Below are 26,480 nucleotides of genomic sequence, written 5' to 3' on the forward strand. Positions count from 1 at the left end.
CTCCTTAGGTAAGGAATAAAAAAAATCAATTTCTATTAAAGATATTACATTTCAAACTTGAGACTTTGGCGCTTGCATGCAACTATGCCGAAATTTGGCACACTTACCCTAAATGAAAATTCTAGTATCGTTTTGAATTTATCAGTGATCTAGAACAAACATAAATCACATTTTAATTGATTTTCTCGGACTCTAATAGAGAGTCAACAAATCCAATAGAGTCAACAGGCCTTGAAATAATTAGTTGACTCTATCGAGGTCCCACTGTATATCTCTTTTCAATCGGAGGTATTGCGTACTTCATTCTAATAGACGGTGTGATCATAACAGCTGCGATTGAACCTGTGCTAAATTTCGGACAAATGGAATACAAGTACCAATGCTCTAAGTTTGAAACGTCATGTTTATGATAGAAATTTGATTTTTTTTGGAACCTTATTAGACGATTCATCGTTTTTGTTTTCTCCCATCGCTCTACATTAAAATAAAAAAATATATATATAAGACATTGCTTTGAGTGTAATATCGGACACAAAGTTTTTCGAAGTTTCTTGTCCTTCCAGAATACTTTCAAAGCTTTCTTCGAAAATTAAAAAAAAAAAGAAAATTTAAGGAGGTTCATGGTGTCCGGTTAAAGTGTCTGGAAATTGACAGAGTTTTCTACAGCTTAAACGAATATCAGTTAGATTTTTTTGCAGTTTAATTAAGCTCTAAAAAGCTTCTCTAAATCTCTGTCAATGCGCTATAGTGTTGTGAGTATAACATGAAGCTGTACCATGAAGAAAACCGCGAAATAGCACTAATAGAATAAAAGTATATATAACTAATTGCGTACAGGAGAGAATTGGAGAAAAAAACGAATTCTTCTAAGACATCGACTGTATGAATGACAATCAGACAAGATGAAACCCACACTGGTTTTTCTAAGAAGTGAACCACCGAGAAGGTGGCGGAGGAGAGGTATTTGTCTCGCAACGTAGCAAACTTCTCTAATGTCCGGATGTCCAGCTTTAATCTTGCAACTATAAATTTCTCTGCAAATTCTCTTCTCCATTCTGTCACCCATTTCAAGCACTTTCAGTTCACTTATTGTCACTGGTAATTGAATTTAATTCGTTGCTAAATGGACGGTCTTTTATTTCCTTTTTTTGTCGTCTATTCCCCAGTCAACGATCTTAAGTATACACATTTCTCTGTCCATCTTTACAGAACTCTCCTAGAGCTGGGCGCTTCGCCAAACTACAAAGATATGCGAGGAATGACGCCCGTGTATTTGTCTGTGACGAAGAAAACGGACGCCAAGATATGCGAGAGTCTCCTCCACGATCATGCATCACTCGGCACTCAAGATACCCAAGGATGGCAAGAAGTTCATCAGGTAATGTATCCCTCAGAATCCCTGTAGGAAATCTCCCTCCATCACATTGGCCGGAGTATTCTGTAGTGTATTATTTGGTGGAAGATGCATTTTTGGAACTTGGCGATGGTCCAACAATGGAAAAGCTTTTAGGTTTTTATCGATTTTCTCTTACTATCTCTCTCTGGGCTTTTCCGTGCCTTTCTTTGATCCCTCTCTTACCAAATTTAATTAATCCATTGACTTCCGTCACATTCGACGTATTTAATAGTTTATCGTGTGTATAGAATTAAATTTTGTCAATTTGCATTGCTGTCTGTCTATACGGTATTGCAGTAAAGAGCTTTCAGTTATCTATAAATACTACAAAGGACTAATTTTAATTGCTTGCCAAGAATTAATTAAAAGTTATTGAAATTCCTAGAATTTCTAGTGCTTGGAGTGCGTTAATCAAAGTGAAAAAGGCTTTATCTCATGGTTCAATTAGGATTAAAATTTCGTTAATGGAATACCTTAAATTTTGAAATTAAACTTACAAAGGTTGTTAAAGCTACTTTATTAAACATTTTAAAATTTTTCATTGCGTTCGTTTTAAAGTAGCCTTGAAATTAAAGAATTGAATTTTGAGTAAAGATATCATTTTCTGGACTATTAAAGACAAGTTGAACTTGTTTGGGAATTGAAGGACTTTCATGTGAATTCAAGATGGCTCTAATTGGTTAAGAAATATACTCGCCAGAGCTTTTTAATCTATAACTCTGAAAAATCGGTTAAATGATTCAATATCAAGGTTATTTGCGTAACTAGACGAAATGTCCATACGGACAAACCTTCAACATTATGAGTCAACCTGCCCTAATAGTTTTATTGTTATTAAAAGTAGTTAAAGTAAAATACACGTGCACACAGTAAGAAAAATGGCTGATCTACCTCGATTTTTATTGCAAAATTAAAGGATAAAATAAACACAACGTACAGAACTGTATAGTAGTTATTTAACATCTCGAACTCCACAAAGAATAAATCCTTCGATTTTTTCACTCTCTAAAATTTCAACTTCCACCTCCCCGGTAGTTTGCTTTTGAAAAGCGAACTCCTATGATATCGTATTTCAGACAATTTCTAAAAAATGATATCATGCTGTTTGTTCGTCCATCCACCTGTACGTCTGGCCGTAACGGTAACGGTTTTTCAAGGTTAAAGATTAAAAAGGCTCCAGAGATCGCATTTATCAACCATATGGGATCATGTTTGGGCTCGTTAGCAAGGTCTTGGAATTCTTGACAAGACTAATCCGTTTACAACCGGTTATGAACCGATAATGAATCGATTCGTAACTGATAACTAATTTTTATCAGGAAAACAATTGTAGAGGGAGATGAGGCTACTTTAAGCTGTGGGACTACATTGTTATACGCTTTTATCGCATATTTCTAAAAGAAACCAGAATTAATAAAATAGTTGTAAGGACCAGCTTCATTTAGTAATATGCGAAAAAATCGAATATCAATGTAGCCCCATAGCTCAAGGCAGCCCCACATCCCCCTATTTCTCCTAATACATTTTGGGCGATCTTTTGAGTAATTTAATGTATTCTATAAATTGGCTTGATCCGGTAAACGGTAAATCAAGCGAAAATAGTTTTCAGGTATAACATCTAAGTATTGAGCATTCAGCAAAGCTAGAATGCTTTGCCATCCTTTTTTCACACCGCACAAAAAACGATATAAAGAATAGTGATGGAAAAGTTGAGAACCGGTGATACCTAATAAAAATACTTACAAGGGTCGCTGGGATCCTGATGCTTTCCAAGGATTTTCCTAAGAGGGTTTCTTTAATTCTCTGAGTTTCGCATTGGATTTTAGGTTAACAAGGATTCTTAGTATTCCCATAGGTTCTTGAGGTTTCCTCTAGTTTTCACATATTTTCCGAAGGTTTCCAAAATTATTTCGAGTAATAGGGGGCTTTCGAGAACTTCTCAATATTTCACGACTTCGCGGGAATTTTTCTGGTTATCAGGGACTGATTGCCGACTCAGAGTATTTTTTAGAATTCCCGATAACTCTTACGAATTTTCCGGGTTTATGGGGAATTTGTTAAGATATTCTTAGTTAGGGGTATTCTATAACAATACGACAAAGTCATATGACAAATTTTTGTGATAAATTCGAGAGCAGGACAACATCAAATGCCAGTCAGTATCAAATGGCCATTACGAGCAAGTCTATGAAACCTTCAGTGTTTGATGTGAATCGCATTCTCGAGATTTATTTTTTACAGTATAGGAATTCTGTAACAGTATAACAATGTCATTAGAAATTGAAATTAGATTCGCGAAGGAAAATGATTTCGAAAGTTTCAGAAAATATATTATACTATTAGATCTTTTTTACTCTGAGAGATAGGTATGTTATTCCTGAAATTGAACTCTATATCTGGTAAAAAATCGGTGATCATCTGACTATTCAGTCAACCAGATATGCAATTTTTCACAAAAAAAACAAAAAAAAAATACAAGGGCAGTGTGGGAATTTGGCAACTTCAATTAGTTTTTCTAAAAGAATTTTTAGACTTATTCCTCCTCAGAATTCACTTCTTTCTTTTGAATTTTGAAATTAGTGACTTATTTTTATCACTGGTGAGTGGTGAGACTTGTCAGATATCTCTCATGCGATGCTGAGTCACTAATTTCTCATATGACAATGTTCTCACTAGTCTGCAGAATCCCTTTCCTGTGATATCATCTTTTCTTTGACGTTAGTAAACCCAATACAACGCTGGTTCTATTTAATCGCACAGCTCATGTTTAGCTGTTCCTTCTTAATCTATCAGGTTACAAAAATCCCTATTTCTTGAAATTTATTTTTCCATTCAGGCGCTTGGCTGAAAACAGCAAAATACCTCAATATTTCTCACTTGAATTGCGTGATTGAGTGTAAAATGCAGATAGATAAATGGCTAGAACGCATCTTACAGTCAATCACTCTTGGGAGAAGAATGCATCCAAGTTGAAGGTAGAACTGTTAAAAATTCCAAGGTCTGACGATGATAATTGCAATTTCTATGATTTATGATCTTAATAATTACACCTCATTCTGCGATGATCCATTCATCGATTAAAATAATATTTAGGTTCTGTAGCGGGTACTTGATTCTTTGGTCTGGTGGAGGAACTACTTTTTCATGAGGGATTTCTTCTGTTGAGGGCTATTCTGGGGGATACTTCAGATTCTATTTATAGAAAGAACATTTACTCTTGGGAACAACCTCCAATCGATCTGACTTGTCCTAATTGAATTGTTTATAAATGGTCCTTTTCTTGGATTGGTTTGCTCAGTCTGTGCAAGGCATCCAAACCCCAACCAATTCTAGTTTAGTATGGGGTCATACTTCAATTAATCATTCTGGGGGGAGCTTTTTGTAATGTATGAGGGGGTGGAGTTGTGCATGTCTTTTCCAAAGTGAGTTTGGAGTGCGATTTAGGCTCACTTATGGTGTCTCTTGTCGCCGCAGGCCTGCCGCAATGGTCTGGTCCATCACCTCGAACACTTGCTGTTCTACGGTGCCGACATGGATAGCCAGAATGCGTCCGGCAACACACCGCTGCATGTTTGTGCTGTTAACAATCAAGAGGCTTGCGCTAGAATGCTTCTCTTTCGCGGTGCCCAACGAGGCTCCCTCAATTATGCCAATCAGACGCCGTATCAGGTAATTTTCTTCAACCCCTTCGGTGTTTGACTAACCTTCTCACCTCTTTGATCCCTGACTCTCTTTTTTTCCCGCCAATTTAACATGACCTTTCTTTCACACCTTCACAGGTCGCCGTAATTGCTGGAAATTTGGAACTCGCCGAAATGATCCAGAACTACAAAACTGAAGATATTGGTAAATACCCAACAGAGAGGAAAGAATTGTTATTAATTGAATGTCCCTCATTCTCTATACTTTTTTTCCTTTGAGTTTTTTTTTTAACGAAAATCTACCATTTGTGTTTTCGCAATCACTTCTGCCTTTCTCCTGAAAATTGAAATTTGTCCGACAAAAAAAAAACATTTAATCGCCTGTAATCAATTTTGGGAGAAAGGCAGGAGGGATAATTTCAATTATTAGCTCTAAATTCACTTCATTGTTCTCGTTGTTTCGCCTGTTTATTAGCTGATTTAGCTTTTCTACTCAGTTTTTTCGTTATTGCTACGAAAAGAATTAATTTCTTTCTTAGAATGTTCACCATAAAAATTACCTAAAATCAGTCAAATATTTCAAAAAATCTGTTTGTTTGAATGTGATTAGTTTTCCCTATTCTTTTGCAAGTTGCAACCAATGTTGGATGATATTCTCAATATTGTGTGTCTTGGATAAACATCTCATTTTATTCTATTTTAATCACATTTTATAGAAAATTAACAAAAAGGGCTAAGAAGGGTAATTTCAAATTCTGAACAAATTAATTTAAAGTTTGGATATGCCTCATAAAATTTGATAAAAAAATAATTGAAATACTTTAAAGGGTACACCAGAATTGCATAATTACTAAATTATTACTGGATTATCAAAATGCAAAATTCTTAATAGGTTTATCTGTAATTCTCCGATGTCCAGAAATTCAATTTTTCACTTACTGAGGAGTTTTACAAAATAAAACTATTTAATGAAGTAGGGGAAAGTCGTCTGCCTTCAAATGAAAAATGGAGTTCCAAATTTAAGATTTTTTTCTGAAGAATCCACAAAATGGATTTTATTTTCTACTACACCAAAAAATTCTCTTGTTCATTCGGCGTATATGATTACCTCATTTAGCACTCGCAAGTCCTCAGTTTTTCCTTCTGAGGAAATTAAAAAAGTGATGTCGATTTGTATGAAGGCAGCTGGCATAGTCTGCCTTCAAACGCGACGCAGCTGCCTTTAAATGTTTTTTTTTTTCACTGAGAATATTGAATCAATAAAACTAAATGGGCTATAAATGATTAGATTAAAGCCTAACGCACTCACTAAAATCATCACTGCAGTCAAAAGACATTAAACAATAACTTTTCTTCACATTTTTCTGAAGCACTGTTTTGCACATGAAAATTTGGAAGAAAAAGCCATTGAAGTTGAAAATTGTCAACTTGAAACATCCCGGCCGGAGCAAGATAGCAGGTTATAAGTATTTGTATGACGTTCGTCAGAGAAAAGTAGGAGTTCGATTTCACATGTTTTGATGTATGGAAAGATAGGATTTAAAGGCACACGACATTAGCATTTAAAGGCTGCTGCAGGGTCATATTTGCAAATTTTTGCCACCCACAAAAATTGTGTCATCTGAACCAAAATATATTAACAGAAATATTAAGCCTAATTAACCTTCTATGTGTCACAATGGAAGATTTATTTGTAAAATGATTTTTACTATGAAAAGTCGCATGATTTGTGGAACATCAAAATTACAGTTTAGAGCTCATTTTCATTTTTTTAATCTAGTATCTAGGAAATAGGAGCTATGCTCTCCATTTTTTGATGATTTTTGAGGATGATGGATAGCTACCTAATATTTAATAGAATATAATTTATGCTTTTGAGAACAACGAAAAAATCGCAACATTTGGAGGCTGCTGCATTTAAAGGCAGACGACTTTCCCCTACTAAATATAATAATATCTATATAACTTGGATAACATACAAATTTTAAAAGGAATTAAAATAATTTCTCATCTTTTCTTATAGTACTATTATAGCTATATTCATTAAGTTAACTAAAATAGGGCTAAATAAAATATCAAATGACGTTGTACAACTGTGTAATATAGGTGTTTTTTTTTATTTGTAAATCACTCATTCGATCAAAACTCTAGCTGCAAGCTCACTTTGAATGAAAGTGTTTTAACATTATTCCTTTTTTTGGTCAATAAATTAAAGAATTGACAATAAGGCCGACTTCAGACCTAAGGTTTAGCTCAGTTCCCGATGGTCTCGAAGGTCTCGAAATTCAAAATACCAACCAATTTTATTGGGGTTTCAAAATTTAATGGATGACTTGCCCATGTTGTCCAATCTTAAGTGATGATTTTCCAAAATACCTTGATTAAGAAGAAATTAGAGAAGTTAAGCCATATGGCTAAGCCTTAGGTCTGAAGTTTGTATAAAGTTCGACAAAATGGAAAATCATGCTCCAAAAGGATAATAGCGGAAACTGGGGCACCACCAAACACGGGGTAGCACTAAACAGTGAGATTTTTTAATCAGATATTTCACTCAACTGGACAAGACTAATAGAAATTTATAGTCACTATAGGGATGCTTGTTCACTGAAAAAATGATAGGGATAGTCCAAGTAATTTAGAAATAAAAATTAGTATTTGGTGCTACCCCGTGTTTGGTGGTGCCTCAGTTTATTCTATATTTTTTAACATAATGAAACAAATTATTTAATTCAAGCTCTTAGACATATAATGTGCAATATTTAAACTATATTTTCTAAAGTTTCCATTACAAAAAAAAAAATGAAAATCCAGCTAGGGTGGAGTCATCACTTATGAACCTTATGGACCTTATACACTTATGGACTACCTTATAAAAATCTTAAGTTCTTATTTAAAACAGATTTCAAAAAATCTCAAAATTGTTAATCACATCATAAACTCATAATTTTATGAATTTTAAAAATTCTGTTTTAGATAAGAACTTAAGATTTTTGCACGCTGTCCATAAGTTTATAACGTGCACAAGTGATGTGATGACTCCACCCTACTGGACCCTTATTTTTGGAGACCGTTTTTGAAAAAAAAAATTTTGGTGAATAAGATTAATCAGAGCAGATTTATCTAAAATCAAAAACTAAATATTTTCTGTTAGTGGATGAGGTAAATTAATCTATGAACTAAGGATTTAACGTTTTCTTGATCGTAACTTACTTTACAAGTTGAAACGTGGTGTAAAATACGTAGAAAATGATATTTTTTGTACAAAATATTCTCAAAAATCCAAATTTCATCTTTTTTGAAAAATCCTTTATTCAACGACTAGTTTTACCTAATATTCTAATAGGAAATATTAGGTTTTTTTGATTTCAGTTGACTATGTACTCTGAGTAATCTTGTTCATCGAGAAGTAATTTTTTTGAGAAATGTCTCCAAAAATCGACCTGTCAGTGGCTGAATTTTTAATATTTTTAAATCATAATTTCGGAAAATATAGTTTAACACTTTAAGAACAATTGGAACACCGGTGTCCTATAAAATAAATAATTTGTCCTGACTACCTAAAGTTATTTTTTTCTTATGTCTGTACATAATTGTAAAGTAGAAGGTTGAAATTTTAATTAAAAGTCTGTTCAAACAATATTCTCATTTATGAGACAAAAGGCTTGGAGATGTAGTTTAAGTGAAAATAGAAGATTTTTTATTCCGAATTAAGGATTAATAATACAAAACTTTAATTATATTTTTGGTATGGAGGTTAAAAAAGTATTTGGACAAGCTTTTAAATTGAAGACTATTTTAAGTAGTTTGGCATTCTAATTTCTATTTAATTGCTCTTAAGTTTCATGAATTTAATCTTGAAATCTTAAAAAAAAACATTTATGAGAATGAAAATACTAAGTTTAAATTAATTCTTTCAGAATTGGGAGAAAATTAGTTCGTTTAAATATTAGCCAAAAAAGTTACAGTCAATTTAAATTAATTAGAGAAGTTCCATGCAAGGCAATGGTTTGGTTAGTTTGCTGAACCTTAATTATCTTAATCTGTAAAACATTCAACATTGGTAGGACAGAGCAAAAGATGTCTTGTTTTCTTGATTTTCGCAAAAACCCTAATTTCATTTAATTCATTTTAATGTTTATAATATTTCTTTTTTTTCATCACTGTTGTTACCATGTTTCAAGTTCTTAATCTCTTTCTTATGGCCTGTTCAACATAGTGGCAGCACAATATTATTTAATTGCGTGCTTCTTAATCTAGAAATTTGTGCCTTTAATCATCTTCTCCGGAGGTGAAATGAGAGGTGTTTCCTTTTACATCGATGAGATGGTATATTTCTTTTTCAATTTAAAAGAATAAAGTTTATTTATTGTTGTTATTCGCATCAACATCATCCACATTCTCTTATTTTATTGAGCCCTCTCATGAGACAGAAAATTCATTAGAATGACAAATTGTGTTGGGAATGTGAGATACTTTAACTTACAACCTAAAAGCAGAACATTAGCAAATAAACTGGCACACAATGGGACACTCTGGAGAGTTGTTGTTTTTCCGATCCAGCAAACACAGAAAACTTTTCTCCACAGTCCCCTTCCGCGGTCCGCCAAGGTACAATCCGAGACGACGCTCGGGTCTGGCGTGGGCGCCATCGAGCGCCCTGGGGCGTCTCATGGGGCCACCATCGCCCTGCCCGAGCGAGCATCCCTTCAGTTCTGCCAGTTCTAGCCTGTCGGAGAGCTCCTCCAGCCATAGGAGTCATGAGGATGACATCAGTATTGTGACAGGTAATTTGTCCGGAATGACAGTGGCCAGAAAATCTTTCAGACCTACGAAGGCAGATTTTTTTTTTATATTTGAGACTTTCTGGCTACCTTTCCGGCTTCTATCTGGGGCCTTTCCACACTAAAACCTCTTGTTATGCTTCCATTTAAAAGCAATATCAATTTAAATTCAAAATTTGACAGCAATTGGCATACGAAAACTCACGATCCTGTACGAACTTTCAAGTAGAACGGAAGAAATTCAAATTTTAATCATACATAAGTCTGTTAAATATCTATCATCTATCTGTCTACTCCTGTGGTATAATGTCCTTTGAAACTTTTTAAAATCAATCCATATGATTTCTCATCCCTTCTATGTTATCTACTACTTGTAGTAGATGCTTCCAGTAAATCCTCTAACTTTAAACACCAAATTACAGTGTTGCCTAATAAAATCTATATGCGATAAATGCAAAATAAATTGCACTTCGCTCTTATCTGTGATTAGTACAAAAGATTTTGTTGATGTTAACACGAAAACCATCTCCTTGAACATCCAAAAGAAGCGGTTTAGCAGTGTGTGAAAGGCCTCCTGATGATCCTTCGTGCATGTTGCTGTTGCATGTTAGTTTTCTGTTGTTTCTCATTCCATGCATCTTGCGCTTTGACCCTTCCTGTGCTCCATTATTCATCCTGTTGTCTTGGTTGAATGAGAAACTCCTGTATACATTCTATTCATTTGGCGACCACCAATCACCATTGGCCTCATCCTTAACACATTCCTCATGGATTTTTTTTAACTCAGACAAAAGCATCGGCGATACTAGTGACATCATCAGCGATTCATCAGGAGTTGGAACAAGCTCAGATAGTGCAGCCTGTTCCATTGGACATCCTAGTACTACAGTTGTATGCATGGAACGGTATGTGGCTCAGCAACAGGGTCACTTGACCATTCAACCAGGTGATGTCATCGAAGTGGTAGGTTCAACGGATTGTGGTCTTCTTGAGGGGTATGTCCGTGGAACCAATCGATCTGGCCTCTTTCCCATCCATCACGTTCAAGAGGTCAATATTCGTCAGAAGAACATCACGAATGTTTCGACAGCAAGTCAGGAAGTGGTTCAGCGTCAGACGCAATTTGCACAAGACTTTAACACTGCCACTGAACCCCGATTGAAGAAAGTGTAAGATATACAGAAAGGAACCAAGTATTTTAGATTGCTTCTAATCTTCCATACTAAAATTTTGCAGCGGACTTTCGGAACCTCGTACGGTTGTACTGCACCGTGGAAAGCGAGGATTTGGATTTGTGTTGCGCGGTGCCAAAGCCACTTCACCCCTGATGCAACTGAAGCCATCTGACCGTTGTCCAGCTCTTCAGTATCTAGATGATGTGGATCCCGATGGAATTGCCGATATGGCTGGTTTACGCCCAGGAGATTTCCTCATTGCTGTAAGTTTCAAAGCCAACACTCTTGGACGAAAATCGTTTTTATTTCTTCACTGAGAAAAAACGAGGGTGCGATTAACATTTTTTCCTCATAATTTTAACACTTTTTAGGTTTAAAAATATATCAACATTTTTTAATGTTAATTTTACACCATTTTAATGGTAAAATTAACATGAAAAAGGGTAATTTTAACCCCTAATACACCTAAAAAGCATAATATTTACACCTATTTCGGGTCAATACTGCAAAGGGTAAAATAAACATTTCCGGAATGTTATTTAAACTTTTTCGGATTTCTCTCAGTGTTTTTTACTTCTCGAACTCAACAGAGAGGGTAGGCCCATTTAACCCTCAAATGTTTTAAAAAGCTGCTGTAGGAGATGGAAATGCGTACTGTACTAGTGTTACTAAATATTTTAATCTACTAGATAGAACTTTTCGCTAAATTTACAAAAGGCTTTTTAATTTCCACTTTTAAACATAAATATTGTCCTTAAAATAATTTGAGGTGTTTTTTTTTACATTTGGCGTTGAAAAATTATTAGAAGGGATGAATTGAGGTTATTGTATAAGGATGAAAGAATGTTTAATTACATGTTCTGTAAATCATATTCTAAAAGAATAAAAAATCCTTAGATCAGTTTTTCGGAATGCGCTTACAATCACGCACAGATCAGTCATAAAACGGTTCAGATTGCGCTTAAAAACACGCACAGCTCACTCATAAGAAGCTTAAGATTATGCTTAGAAATACGCACAGCTTAATCATAAAACGATTAAGAATGTGCTTAGAAATACGCACAGCACACACGTAAAACTGTTCAGATTCAGCTTAAAAACACAAACATGTCAATCATAAAATGGTTAAGATCGCGCTTAGAAATACGCACAGCGCAGTCATAAAACAGTTAAGAATGCGTTTAAAACACGCAAAGTTTAAACATAAAACGGTTAAGATCGCGCTTAAAAACACGCACAGCACGAGCACACTCTTAAAACTGTTAAGTTTGAGCTTAAAACACGCACAGCACGAGCACACGCGTAAAACGGTTAAGTTTGAGCTTAAAACACGCACAGCTGAATCGTAAATCGGTTAAGAATGCGCTTAAAAGCATACACTGCTGAATTATACAACAGTTGAAATCTTCACCGTTTTATGATTGAGCTGTGCGTGTTCCTAAGCGCATTCTTAAAAGTTTTACGATTAATCTCTGCGTATTTTTAAGTGCAATATTCAGCGTTTTATGGTTGACCTGTGCGTGTTTTTAAGCGCAATCCCAACAGTTCAAAATAAAAGGATACCAAATTTATTTTAAATAAATCCAAAATGCCATACTGCATGTTCGATTTATCACAGCTGTAATTTTGTATATTTTTCAAAAATATTGCTTTAGATAATGAAATAGTGAATTTTTAAAGAATACTACTATTAAGCAACTCGCAAATTCTTTTTGAGAAATACAATACTTGAAATGATTACTGGAGACAGATCCTTATGAAAAGTAAATTCCCAATAGTTAAAGGCTTTTATGTCAAAGTGCTAGAAAACACTCTTATTTGGGTTGAAAAATGAATTAAATAAATGCATATTTTTCCTGCATATTTTATGATTTTCCGTGCATTTTTATGTCGCATATTTTGAAGATTTTTTTTTGCATATTTTGGCTAGCTCTAGTGATCAGTAAACTGTACTGTATTTGCTTTGTGTTTCCAGATCAATGGTGAAGATGTGAGAGCAGCATCCCATGAGCATGTGGTCGATCTCATTCGGAATTCTGGAGCTCTCGTGTCAATGACAGTAATTTCGCAAATTTTACCAGGTCAGCAACCTCAGCCAGGACCACAGGGTGGCTTCCGGACTCCATTAGCCAATCGCCAATGTGCTACTTTGCCACGTCACATGTCAGGTCTGATTCCCGGTCATGGTGGCAAGATGCCAGCCCCTATGCCACCCCGTCGAGATCCTAAAACCACCTTGAGTGTTGGAAGGGCCCGTGCCAAGTCAATGGTAGCTGGTTTGGAGGGGGGTAGTGCTGCCGATGAAGACGACTTGACAGCAACGGCAAAGTCAAGCTCAGCTGAAAGTATCCACCAGAGCCAGAGTGCCGTATCAACTCCTACCCAGGGTGGTCCAGGGACACCCATCCAGCCCCGTACAGCAAGCATTAAGGCTCGTCCCACTTCGGGCCGAATAACCGCAGCTGAGCTAGAGGAACTCTTCCAGCGACAACAAGGCGATTCTACTGCTGATGCTCGATATTCGGCAATGATGACCAGCTCACGCTTCCAGTCTGCTGACAGTGGTACGCCGACACCCCAAGTTTCCCCACAGCGTGCTCCTCTCGTTTATAGCAGTGTGGCCGATATGAAACGCAAGAAGAGTCGACAGGGAACTGGAGCTTCTCGTGCTAAGCCCTGTTCAATTCCTCTCGTCAATGGTGAGCTTCGGCGTAACTTCCACAGTACGCCGGATCTTGCGACAGCTGGTCAATGGGCTTCTGGCAGCGTCAAAGGACATCGAAGTCAGGATGATGTACATGTCTTACATAATTCAATGCAGAGACTCAATTTGCCACCTCCAACCCATCCACCACCTCCTCCGCCTGTGGGTCAGGTGGTCAAAGTCGATGTCTCTCGGTCTGAGTATGAAAGTGCTGCATCACTTCAGCAAAAGTTGAAGCAACAGCAAGCTGCAAAGGAGGCATCAGAGGCCGTGGAGGTGATGTCAAGCTTCCGACCAGCTACCAATGCCAAACTCTATGCATCACCTCAGGATATCCGCACTGTAGGCTATCGTGGTCGGTCTGAACCAAATCGACGGCTCACAACTTCCATCGTGGGTCCTCAGTCTGTTGGTGGTAATCCATATGCTCAACCCTGTCGTTCCCTCTCGAATGCATCACAGAGACCCCAAGCACCTGTCCCGGCGGCAACCACCATTCCGGCACCACCAATTCCCGATCCTGACTACAGTCTCAGTGAGTCAGATGGTGAAGAGGACAACTCGGTGCTGCAGGCCAGGATCACACCCAAGACTAATGGCACCACGAAAGTGGAACCGGCTGCACCTGCAGAAAGTAGCGGGAACAGTAACACTAGGTGAGACTTTATTTTGAAGACTCATTCTTCAAACATCAAGCATTTCAATGAGATTTGTTGAAACCATTTTTAACTTGACTTTGATAAATTCCAAGTTTTGTCGTCGAGGTTTTCCACTTGATATCAAAATAGAGCCCGACGGTATAATTCTGTTGTCCGCCGCATGGTAAAGCGTGTCCCGAATTTAAAGCCCAAGAAGACAAATGACTCTCATTAAAAAACTATACTATTTATATTTCTTGAAAGGGTATTTCATTGTGATTCAAATCCACTTTATGGTTTTTTATTCAAGCGGTTTTTCCGCGAAATCTTCGCACCATCTTCTTTACTCCCCTCATAAGGCTCTGGACAAGGTCGTTCCCACGATCTCTGACGACTTTCTTCCACTTTCGTGCGAAGTCCTGCAAATCTTTGGCTGGATTAGCCTTCTTCTTCAAGTCTCCTATCAAAATTCCCCAGTATTTCTCAATGGGGCGGACTTCTGGAGTGCAGGGCGGGTTGACCTTCTTATCTATTCGACATTGTTGTTGGCAAACCATTCCAGGGTGGCTTTCGCGTAATGACATGATGCCAAATCAGGCCAAAATAGAGGAGGGATGTCGTGGCTTTGATGCAGTGGCAAAAGTCGTTTTTGGAGGCACTCTTTAAGGTAGATATCCGCGTTCATCGTCCCTGCCATGAAAAATTCTTCACTGCGACGTCCACAAGAGCAGATTGCCATCCAAACCACATATTTCTTCGGGGACTTGTCGTACTCTTTGAACTTGAACTTGCTGGCTACACCCGTACGAGTCTTCGCCATGTAAAACTATTGGCCGGGCAACAGAGTAAATTCACCTTTTACGACAGTTTCGTCGTCCATCAAAATGCATCCTCGAAAGCCTTTCAAAACTCGATCACTCAGACTTCTCGACCTCGTTTTGGCACTTCGCCTCTGTTTTTCCGTGCGATGGGGAGCAGCTTGAGCTTCGTACGTTATCAATCCGTTATTCTCTTTGATTCTCTGCACTAAGCTCTTGGAGATACCCAGCTTTTTGGCCACATCTCTGACTGAAAGGCAAGGTTGCTTCTGGAATAGCGCCAACACTCTCTTCTCCATTCTCTTGCCTACAGCTCCAGGTTTTCTGCCACATCCTGGCTTTCGAATAACAGTCTTGAGTTCCTTGAAGCGTAATATAACCCTTCGCACCGTGGATGCACACTTTCCGGTGATCCTTCCGATTTCAGAATAGCTCGCTTTTGGATTCTTTAGGTACGTGTCCACGATCAATTTGCGCAGGTTCTCCATTTTTATCACTTTTCTTAGCCAAAACACAACTTTTTTCAATATTTTTTTCAGAAATGAAAAGCTGACGAATTCTCTTGAAACGTCAAAAAAATCAAAACAAGACTCAATTACTGTTGTGACTAACTTCATGTCGAAAATTTAACATTCAAATTCGGGACACGCTTTAACAGGCAAATGTTTTTTGACATCAGATGAATTCACTCTAAGAAATCTTGTCCAACGCAAAGTAAAATTTTTCCAAAAGTGTTCGAAAATCAGGTTAAAATGGCTGAAATTTTAGAATTTTAGAATGATAAAAATGCTTTAAAATACGATAATTTAAACCAAAAATATAAGAGTTTTAGTTAAAAAAAATCATTTAGGCCTTTGGTCTCTTTGGCAATCTTTACCTTTGATAAATCGAAAGATCGAAGAAAGTCTGCTAAGAAGTACGAATTTAATGGGTTGCACATCCAGACTCCGGACTCTATCCGTGTATACAATTTAAAAGCAGGAGATCTAAAACCTTTTACTGCTCGAACTCAAAGAGAGAGCAGTTATATAATCGACTTTTTTTTTCAACTTGTCACTGTTCTGGAGCTTAAACGGTAAGAGATATCGAGTTCCAGTCTTCGATGACCCCCAATAGAAAAACAAAATCTCTCGACGTTTGTTTTTCCCCCTCCCCACTTCCTCTATATCCCCTCCAAAAACCATGTTTTTTGGTTTTTCTCAAAATTGGCCCAAGCTTTTTCAGTGATTTTCGGATATGATTTAGAGGTGGTCCAGGCGAACATTTCGCCCAAACATACCTATGACCGGAAAATTCGCCATTTTGAATTATTGAAGGTCATATCGGTCAACCACTTTGGAGGGTCCATTTTTCAACCGATTTGGTTAGATTCGGATTTATTGGAAAGATATTGAAATTCTGAATCCGACTGCATCGGTCATAATCGGTGATGGATCGGGAAAGTAATAGTAGTAGCTCTGTTTAAAAAAAAACTGTTTTTCGCACTTTTTCAGTCTTTTCACCCATATAAAATTCAAACGATAAGAGATATCAACTTCCGATCTTCGATGACCCCTCCTCAAATGACATTATCTCCCACCCGACCTCTTTATTTTCCCCCTTCCCCTTTCATGCGTTCCCTATACCACAAAAATAGGTAAAAAATGAGGTTTTTCCAATTTTGCAAAAAATTGGCCCTAGCTTTTTCAATGATTTTTGGACATGCTTTAGAGCTAGTCCGGGCGAACATTTCGCTTAAATATACCTATGACCGGAAAATTCGCCATTTTGAATTATTGAAGGACAAAGATCAACCAATTTGGAAGGCTCATTTTTCAATCGATTTGCTTAAATTTGAATTTTTTTGGAAAGGTATTGAAATTTCGAACCCGGCTATATAGGTCTTCTTTGGAATTGAACCGGTTAATCACCGATTTTTGAATAATTTTTCATCCCCAATAATAATTAATATTCCCTAAAAATAATGTTTTTTCGGTTTTTCTCAAAATTGGCCCAAGCTTTTTCAATGATTTTTGGACATGCTTTAGAGCTAGTCCGGGCGAACATTTGGCCCAAACATACCTATGACCGGAAAATTCGCCATTTTGAATTATTGAAGGTTCACTTTTTTGCCAATATGCACCATTGACATTACTATTTGTTCATTCACTGGACGAATTCGAAGCCGATATGGCATGAGAAATCTTTTTTCTGCTGCCGCTCAGCTCCGAACCCACGACCTCGCAGTCACAGAGCCACTGCTCTATCCACTGACCCACTCGAGGCGCAAAAAAGCTAAAGTTTATACCGATTTGAGACTGAAGGATTAACTCCAGTTCCCAAAGTTCTCGGAACTTTAAATACTACATTCTAGATTTCTTAAAATCTAATGTTACATCTACTCTTATTATTTAATTCTAAACCTTTTTTTCAAAAATCTTATGGGAATTTGTGAAGACCATCCTAGAATGCTAGAATTAAAGAAAAGCTTACGAAATGCAAGTAGGGGCGGGGATAAAGTCACTTACACAGTATAAAGTCGCCCGCATCCCTGCGTCTATACGGTAACTATAGCATAATATAAAGCCTCACGGTCTTGATACTTTGATGATTGTTATTGAACACTATTTATGGAAGAAGTCTGCTTTGTGAAAGCAATTGAAAGTAATAACATATGCATTAAACTCAATAAAATACCCTGGGATATTGATTTCAAAATCAGCGTATATTCAAAGATTCTGAGAAAGTTCAAGGCAAATGGTATCAAACTACACGAGCTTTTTTTAAATTCACAATAGTTTTCTTTGATAAAATAAAATACAGTATCTTAGAGGGTTGTTTATTGAATTGCTGAAGTTTAAATATATCAATTGCTCGAATATTCTCTATTCCTTGTAATTTTCATTATCATAATTTTATGCTTAGGTGAATTCTAAGTTTCCGAGAGGTAATTTGGATTGTAAATATTGCACAAAGTGCATTAAAGTTCTTCATATATACGTTTATGAATTCATGAGGAAGGATTGAGAAATGAACCAACTTTTAGTTGAAATTGGGGTTGCGATGTGAAACTTTATAATGGATGTGTGGTAAAATGGTCCTCTACCTTCTATAAAATAATCGTTAGAAAAGTTTTATGTTCCATTTTAATGAATATACTTCTCATCATAATTCTGTCAATTAAAGTTCTCTACCAGATTTAAAAGAAAGGTTCTGTTGAAGAATAATTGAACTTTTTTTTCTTGTTACAGTGGCAGCAGCACGGGATCAAGTTCAATGCCTCATTCCTTCTCAGTGGAAGAGATACAGAAGATGCGTACGAAACTAAAGGCATCCAAGTCATATCCGCACGATTTGCTGGGTGGTCAAGGACAACAGGCTCAGCAACCACCAACGGGGAATCGCAATGGAAGTGTGCACCTCGAGGAGGGTGACAATTCGTCATCGGGTGTTAGTAGTGATCAGGAGATTGCTCTCAATCCCCCTGAAGCGAAGCCGACTAAGGCTGCACCTCCACCACCATTGCCCAAGCCGGTGGAGCCAGACGTTGAGGTGCGCAGCGACGATGACGCCAGTCCCAGTCCGCCAGCCAAAGGATTCCAGCGGCACAATTCCCTCACACGCAAGCAGGCAGCTACAATTGCCCTCAACCGAGCCTTGCAGACCAAGCCCGCTGTCTCTCTCACGCAACTCCCTCCACCAATTGAGACAGAGTCCGATGATGCGGACTCGTGCGTTGCTGTGCCGCCACCTATGAACCTGCTCCATCATCACCACCATCGCCATCACCATCATACCCTCAGACCCGCCATGCCGGAGGACAACATAGTCCTGGCGCCTCCCCCACAATTCTGTGACTCTTTCGACAGCCACGCGAATCCCCAGAGAAGTGTCCGGATTGTGGGTGCCGTGCCCAAAGCCAACAAGATGCACTCCCAGTAGAACATAGTTTAGAACCCCCATCCACGGAATGTCAAAGGAATGAAAGTCGGAACAAGTGAAAATGTAAGAATAAATCTTGGCTGAGAAAGTTGCCTTGAGATATGGGTTTCATTTTGGGATTTGAAGCACTAATTAGACTTAAAAATCTGTTAATGCAATAAGCTCAGAAAGGACTCGAAGGACCAAAATTACTCTCAAATTTGATAATTGATCATGCCTTAAGTCAATGAAAGAGCACAGATTGAGGGATAAAGAAAAAAATCTTGCATAAAACAAATATTCGAAGTTACAAAGTAATTTAAAAGCGTTTCCGAAAATCTAAGAAGAATAATCGAAAGTAGTTTGATTCTCAAATAGTGTCTTGGATAAAAGGTAAATGGAACTCTATTTGCACAAAAAGTCATTGGAGTTCGAAGAATTCAAATTCAATTTCGAATTTTAATACTAAATTTTCGAACAAGGTGGGAAAAATATATCAAATATCGCACTAGAAAGTTAGCAAAAGAGTTACTCAGTGATTATGGAGTGATCAAATAATGGGACAAGAACAGTAAGCGTCTTTGTTTTGCTTTTTCCCTCACAACAATGTGAAGACCGTCACATTTTGACACTTGAGCACTTCGAAATTCGATCAGAATGCAACTTCCGCCACCTTGCGAAAGTATCAAGAAGTAAGAAAGTCTCTTTTGAGCCCAAACAGAAGTAGATTTTGATTCTCCAATAGTGTCTTGGATAAAAGGTAAATAGAACTCTATTTGCACAAAAAATCGTTGAAGTTCGAAGAATTCAAATTCAATTTCAAATTTTCATACTAAATTTTCGAACAAAGTGGGAAAAGTTTATCAAATATCACACTAAATAGCTGGCAAAAGAGTTACTCAGTGATTATGGAGTGACCAAATACTGGGACAAGAACAATAAATGTCGTTGTTCTGTTTTTTTTTCCTCAGAACAATGTGAAGACCGTCACATTTTGAAACTTGAGTACTTCGAAATTCGAACAGGATATATCTCAGCTACCTTGCGGAATTATCTAAAAGTAAGAAAGTCTCTTTTTTGGATCTTCAAATAGATTTTCGAATTTTTCAAAATCTACCTCTGTACGGAAAGTTTTTGGTTCTTCAAACAGAATTTCGAATATTTCAAGATCTACTTCTGTACGGAAAGAATAGGGGACCGATATATTTTGATACTCAAGCATTTCGAAATTTGAACAGGATATACTTCAGGTACCTTCCGGAATTATCAAGAAGTAAGAATACCTCTTTTCGGATTTTCAAATAGATCATCGAAGTTTTTAAACTTTAAAAGAAGGTACTCTATTTGAGACTGGTAAGAATCACTCTATGAATAAACTTATTTTTTTAATTGGCATTTGATTCGTTTCAAATGAAATACGCTCTATTAAAACAGAATAAGAATTATTTGGAAAAATCGGAAATAGTGCAAATTGGCAAATGCTTTAGAACTTCTTATACATCTCCCTAAAAATTAGGATATATTTAATTTTGAGCAAATAACATGAGTTCGGATGTTCGGATATATTTTATCAAAAAACTGGTTCACGTTACTTTCAATACTCGTAACTACTTGTTGTATAGAGTAATTGAAAACTTTTGTGTGAAAACTCGAACATTTTATGGAAAGTTTGCGTAACCTGCCGCTCGATCGTCAGAACAATTTGTTCCAATTTAAAGTTTTCATCAGATATTAACACTTCCACAACATCCCCTACATCCTGAGCGAAAAACAAGACGGCAAAATTCATTATAAGCACTAAAATAGTAATTTGTGCAATATTTTCCTTGATATTTTCTCAATATGTTAAAATAATTGATTTGGTATAACAGATATATAAATGTTATTGAAGTCATGAAAAATTGCTACATAAAAGAATCCAAGTAAATGGGACAATAATAAAAAATTTATCACAAAAACCGTATTCAAACTCTTAGTCTAGAAAGTCTCTCGACAAAGTTTTTTTTTATAGAAAGCAACCACTAGAGGGGATTTTCCAAGACTCACTAGTTCATAGAACAATGTGCAACATATTGAATTACCCCGTTTAAGTAAGAACTAAAAGATCGTTTCTGCGAGGGTATTTCGAAATTAAAAAAAAAACTTTTAACAATTCGAAAATCGGTTCGAAAAGTCAATAAAAAGATATTTTAATTTCTTTATGATATCGACAGATGACTTTTGAAGTCTCTTGTTCGAATTTCGAAGTACCTTGAGTGTCAATATGTTGGAATTCACTTTGTCATAAGAAAAATCAAAGCAAAAAGCTTTACAATTTCATTTTCATTGTAACTCTCAAAAGTGACTGATTACATTCTGAGACAGCTTCTTTGAGTAGTCTTTCATAAATTTTTACCCCCTGTTAGAAGATTCTGTGTGAAAATTCGAGAATTTAATTAAACTATTTACATTTAAGTCAAGACACTTTTAGGTAATCAAACTTCTGTTGTGAAACAGACAGATTTTCTTTTTCATTTCCAGATGGATGTTAAAAGAAAATCGAAAATAGGCTTCGAAAGCTAAAGAAAAGGGTTTTTGACTTCATTGTTCATAAATTTGGTGTCTCCAATATTTTATGTTCGAATTTCAAAGAGTTTCGGGTTCAAATCTCCACTTGGTTATAAAGGAAAACAAAGCAACGGCACTCTTAATATTCTTGTTCCATTAAAATTCCTATGATAATTGTTTAGTAATTCTTTTGATAGTTTTTTGATGTCATATTTCATAAAGTTTAAATTTTGCTCAAAAATTCTGTTTGAAAACACAAAATTAAGTTTAAATTCTTCAGGTATAAAAATTGTAAATTTCCATTTGCATTTTATCCAAGATACTAATTGGTGAATCAAATTTTTTTCGTCAAGAGCGCCCTTTTCAATATTGAATTTTATTTCTTATGCCTCTGGCAAAAACTGTTTAGGTCAGGAAAATTTCATAAAATCGAAATTCACATCCCTTTCTTCCTCAAACGTTATACGTATATCTATCCCAATTTTTAGCACTCAAAATTTTTATTGAACTAATATTAAATTGTAATGATGTTAAACAAAAGAAGAAGAGTACGAAATAGTAGGATAGAAATATGCAAAGTTTGAGAAAGAAAGACTTTATGACTTTCGATTTAGGCCGAAAAATGACTTAGTTAGTGGGAAACTGATGGCAATTTAGTCAAATCATTATTTTGATTATAATTACGTTAAGACGTCTCTCGGCTTAACCCTTTAAGGACGAAACAGTTTTCGCTGACCGAAAATTAGCAATAAAAATGAAACCAATAAACAAAACTTGTAAAACGTCTTACATCTAACTTTCGAAAAGCAGAGTCTGATTTGGTGTATTTTTTGTCTCTATGAAAAATAGCGACAAAAATAGCCCAAAAATTTATGTAATTTTTCCTGCGATACCAATGACTTAATTTTCACTCTAACGAAAAATATTATGTTTGAGTATTGTAGTTTCCTTTTCCAAAACGGTTTTGCTCAAAAAAAGTGGAAATATAAAAAAAAATTTAAAATTAATTTTCAATATGAGAATTTAAAAATTCGCCATTTTTGAGCTTCAATATTTACTATACAGCAAATAGGTGGAGACTTTCGAAAAATATCCTAGATTCCTTTAACCTTCTACTTTGCAATTGCGTATAAACATAAGAAAAAAATAACTTTAGGTAGTTCAGGAAAAATTATTTTCTTTATGGGACACCGGTGTTCCAATCGTTCTTAAAGGGTTAAGTTGTAAATAGGTCTATGGCCATTAATTCGAAAGGGAGATTTCGAATTAAAATAACCTCGCATAAATGGCCATACTGGCTTCTGGATTTATTGCACAAATGTGTGTATACTTGATCAAGCCATAAATAATGTAATTACGTTTGTAACTTCGAAAGATTTTTTGAATATACAAAAATTAATTCAGGATTTATTTTAAATCTCAACCTTTTTTAAATGTACATATATAGCGCTCTATGATTGACTAAAGCTTTGAAGGCTGTAAATGCTTTCAGGTCATAGTCAATTAGAAATTTCGATTTAAGAAAAATATTTTAAAGGATAATATATTCAATTTTATGTGAATAATGCATTATTTCTGTTTTTCCCGAGTTTTTTTGTCCGTTCGATGTTATTACAAGGGGAAAACAACTCGCGAGTCTAGAACATCTACCAACGTGAATATTGCGAATATTTCATAAATATCGTGAATATCGCGAATATCGCGAATATTCCTGAATATTGCGAATATCGCGAATATTTAGGGAAATATTCGAATATTTTCTTCTTTCCATATAAAAATGTGAATATTTTGTGAATATTGATTCTACGACATGAAATTTTGGTCAGTTGTTTGCCCCTTGTGTTATTATGGTTTACCTCTGAGGGAGTCCCTTATAGCTTCTACTCTGTTACAAATTAGAGAAATTTATATCCAAATTGAAGCAAATTTTCACATTTGTGTAAGAAGAACGGTCAGATATGGTCATAAATTTCTCTACTGTGTAGGTGCCCTTATGGCCACTACACACTAAAGAAATTTATGTCCATATTGAAGCAAACGCTTTATGGCCTCTACACACTAGAGATAATTATGTCCATATTGAAGAGTTTTTCCTACACAGGCGTAGGGAATTTGCTTCAATATGGACATAAAATTCTCTAGTGTATAGAGGCCATTACACTTGTGTATAAAAAACTCTTCAATATGGACATAAATTTCTCTAGTGTGTAGAGGCCATTACAGAGGTAAAATTATTTATATAGCACAATAATGGCATGCAGTTTTTAATCAGCTTGCCGTTGATATGTTGAAAATGATGAAGGTTAAAATGCATATTTCAAATTCAGCGACATTCTAAAATGTTAGTCATGTGGAAGTTTGGAATTTTAAACACAAATTCCATACACAATTATTTTCCTGAATTAATTAAATAGGATTTCATTGCCAAGGCCAACAAATAGAGGAAACAGAATAAATTATGCAAACTTGTGCTTGCAGAACTATGATTAAGTGAAATTTGCAAACAGAGTTTGAAAAATGAATTCCGATACTTTTGAAAACTACTCAGAGTACAAGTTTTGAGTATACGAAAAGAATATAACTTGATTGAGAGTTTTTTTTGCCAAAGAAAAGAAGCTCTTGATGCAGAAAACTTATTAAGAACTCTTGGTAAGAAAAATTTTCATTGAACTTTCAGTTATTGAAGATTACTAGCCTTTAGGAAATTATAAGTTTGATACGAAATTTCTTGTTCCGACTTGCATTTCTGTGTACATTATGCAAATCTTTCCTCCAATTGTTCATTCGGCAAATCGTAATATTGAAAGGGTATTAAAAAGAAAAAGAAAACAGTGTCTAAATGTTAGTCAATGAAAATGTTCATTAATTCACTTACACAATTCACATTCATTGCTAAAATTTACTATAAAGAAAAAAAGATACGTTTTTGAGAGAAATTATGGTAATAAAAAGTATAAGAGAATTCGCAAATTGAAAACAGAAAAAGTTATACTTGTGCTTTTGAAGGATATATAGAGATTATTCTCAATCGATTAAAAGATGGATAAAAAAAAAGAAAATTTATACCCGTAAAAGAAAGTAGATAGAAATGCACGAGATAGTTTAATTTTCCAGAAATAAATACACACACGACTTTGAGAGAAGAAAAGATGGACTTTGAGAAAATTTTTTGCTCAAAACTTTTGGCCTCAAGAAACTCATTCATAAGAAACTTCATCAAGACACTGAATTTTCCCTCCGTTAAGCACCAACTTATCACAAAGAACAACGAAGAATTTCGTGACATCTCTTTTTTGGAAAAAAAAATTATTGAATTTTTAAAAGAAACTTTTTTACTTCAAATTTCACAGGATTAACCGTAACAAAGACAGAATTAGGTAATTGGAACAAAAGCCTACACTTTTGATGATAGACCAGCCCTTAAACTGATTTTTTCAATTTGATAATACGAACATATTAACAGAATTTTGAAACTGATGGTAGCAAAGTAAACTTCTTATAGGCATCAATGAAAATTCTTAGCTATTTACACCTTTGCAGAAGATTTTTAATTTTTTTTATATTATATATAAAAGAAAAAAAAACGATACAGAAATAATTACAATTCATTGAGGCATGATAGAAGAATTCACTGAATTAACACTGATTAACAAGATTGATAAACAATTTAAGGTATAATAAATTTTTAGGTTTTCATTGTATTGTATTTTTTGGTATTATTGTAATTTTGTGATATAAAATTAATTAAATTTGCAATTATTTTGAAAATAAATATATTTAGTTGTGACAATAGCCCTAAGTTCACTTGTAAGTTAATTTATATTAAATGAAGATTATTAATTTGCCTTCTCCAAAAAAAAAAAAAAAGAAACATTATACTTTCACAAGGTGTGTTATATTAATTTTGTGGATTATATTAGCAAAAATGTTTATTTAGACAGACGAACACAAAGTACGGAAATACAAATAGAAACATTTCTCCCCTGTTGGTTCAATTCGATTTTTGTAGATTTAAAAGAAAAAAGGAAAAAAGTAATATATAAAGCCAGATAAATTGAATGAAAATCGGAGAAAAAAATTACAATTACACTATCTACTGTTAAATGGATTATTATCAGTACGTAAAAGTAATTAAAATATAACAATCTTGAAGAGCGAAAGAAGTAACATTGCAAGAATAAATTCAATTTAAAACATTATGATGGGATATTTTGGTCTCCTCACCCTCCAGCAATGGTCACACCCAATTTTCATATATACACAATTATCTACAGGTCTGCCAGCGAGAGGTTTGAATTGGGTTGGGAAGCCCGTGGATGAAGGGTGGAAATGAAATTGAGCACTTTGCCAAGGTTCTGTGGCCATTAGAAAAGCATTTTGAGGGCAATTATTTGGGAAGTTGATGGCAGTTGATGGTGAAATTTTCCTCAAATTCGTTTCATTTTCGTTCATAAATTACCAAAAATATAGTTTTAGGATAAAAAATGTAGGTCAAGAATTTAGCAGTTCAAACTAGTTTTGCTGATTATTCAAATTATGTCAAAATGGTAAGACTAATCGGTTCCACGGGTAAAGTCCCTGTCGTTATTATGGATTCCCAAAGACTCATTCGGTACACAATGTGCCTTTTCACTAGGGTTATCCCTCTGTGAGTGGAAGGTAAAGGGCAGGGTTGGGCGAATTTTTTACATTTTACATTTTACATCATTTTCTACTAAAAAAAACTTTTAACATGTACTACATTTTTAACATGTAAAGTTAAAATGTAAAAATGTAAAACTGATTAATACCCATCAAATAACAAGTTCAATTTTTTTTTACTCAATCAAAAATTTCGCTATAATCAGTAAAATATTTTGCGGCTTTTTGCTGTAAAGCTT

General features: G+C 35.4%; 1 protein-coding gene across 3 annotated transcripts in view; it reads left to right on the top strand.

The window, feature by feature from the left end:
* LOC129803296 (SH3 and multiple ankyrin repeat domains protein 3) overlaps positions 1 to 25,799 on the top strand; it is a 90,163-nt gene extending 64,364 nt beyond the window's left edge. The window contains exons 5-13 of one of the 3 annotated variants that reach the window (XR_008751850.1): positions 1,210 to 1,378; positions 4,871 to 5,065; positions 5,176 to 5,242; positions 9,624 to 9,821; positions 10,606 to 10,987; positions 11,055 to 11,256; positions 12,969 to 14,353; positions 18,384 to 19,137; positions 24,408 to 25,799. Coding sequence is in view for 1 of the 3 variants with exons in the window: in XM_055849746.1 (XP_055705721.1) it covers positions 1,210 to 1,378; positions 4,871 to 5,065; positions 5,176 to 5,242; positions 9,624 to 9,821; positions 10,606 to 10,987; positions 11,055 to 11,256; positions 12,969 to 14,353; positions 18,384 to 19,074 (3,289 nt within the window). In the remaining 2 variants the exon portion in view is untranslated. Of the gene's footprint in view, positions 1 to 1,209; positions 1,379 to 4,870; positions 5,066 to 5,175; positions 5,243 to 9,623; positions 9,822 to 10,605; positions 10,988 to 11,054; positions 11,257 to 12,968; positions 14,354 to 18,383 lie in introns of all 3 variants that reach the window. The other 2 variants (XR_008751849.1, XM_055849746.1) reach the window with 2 other exon arrangements.
* The last annotated feature ends 681 nt before the right edge of the window (positions 25,800 to 26,480 follow it).

Source organism: Phlebotomus papatasi, chromosome 2, assembly GCF_024763615.1.
Source record: "Phlebotomus papatasi isolate M1 chromosome 2, Ppap_2.1, whole genome shotgun sequence".
Lineage (NCBI taxonomy): Eukaryota > Metazoa > Arthropoda > Insecta > Diptera > Psychodidae > Phlebotomus > Phlebotomus papatasi.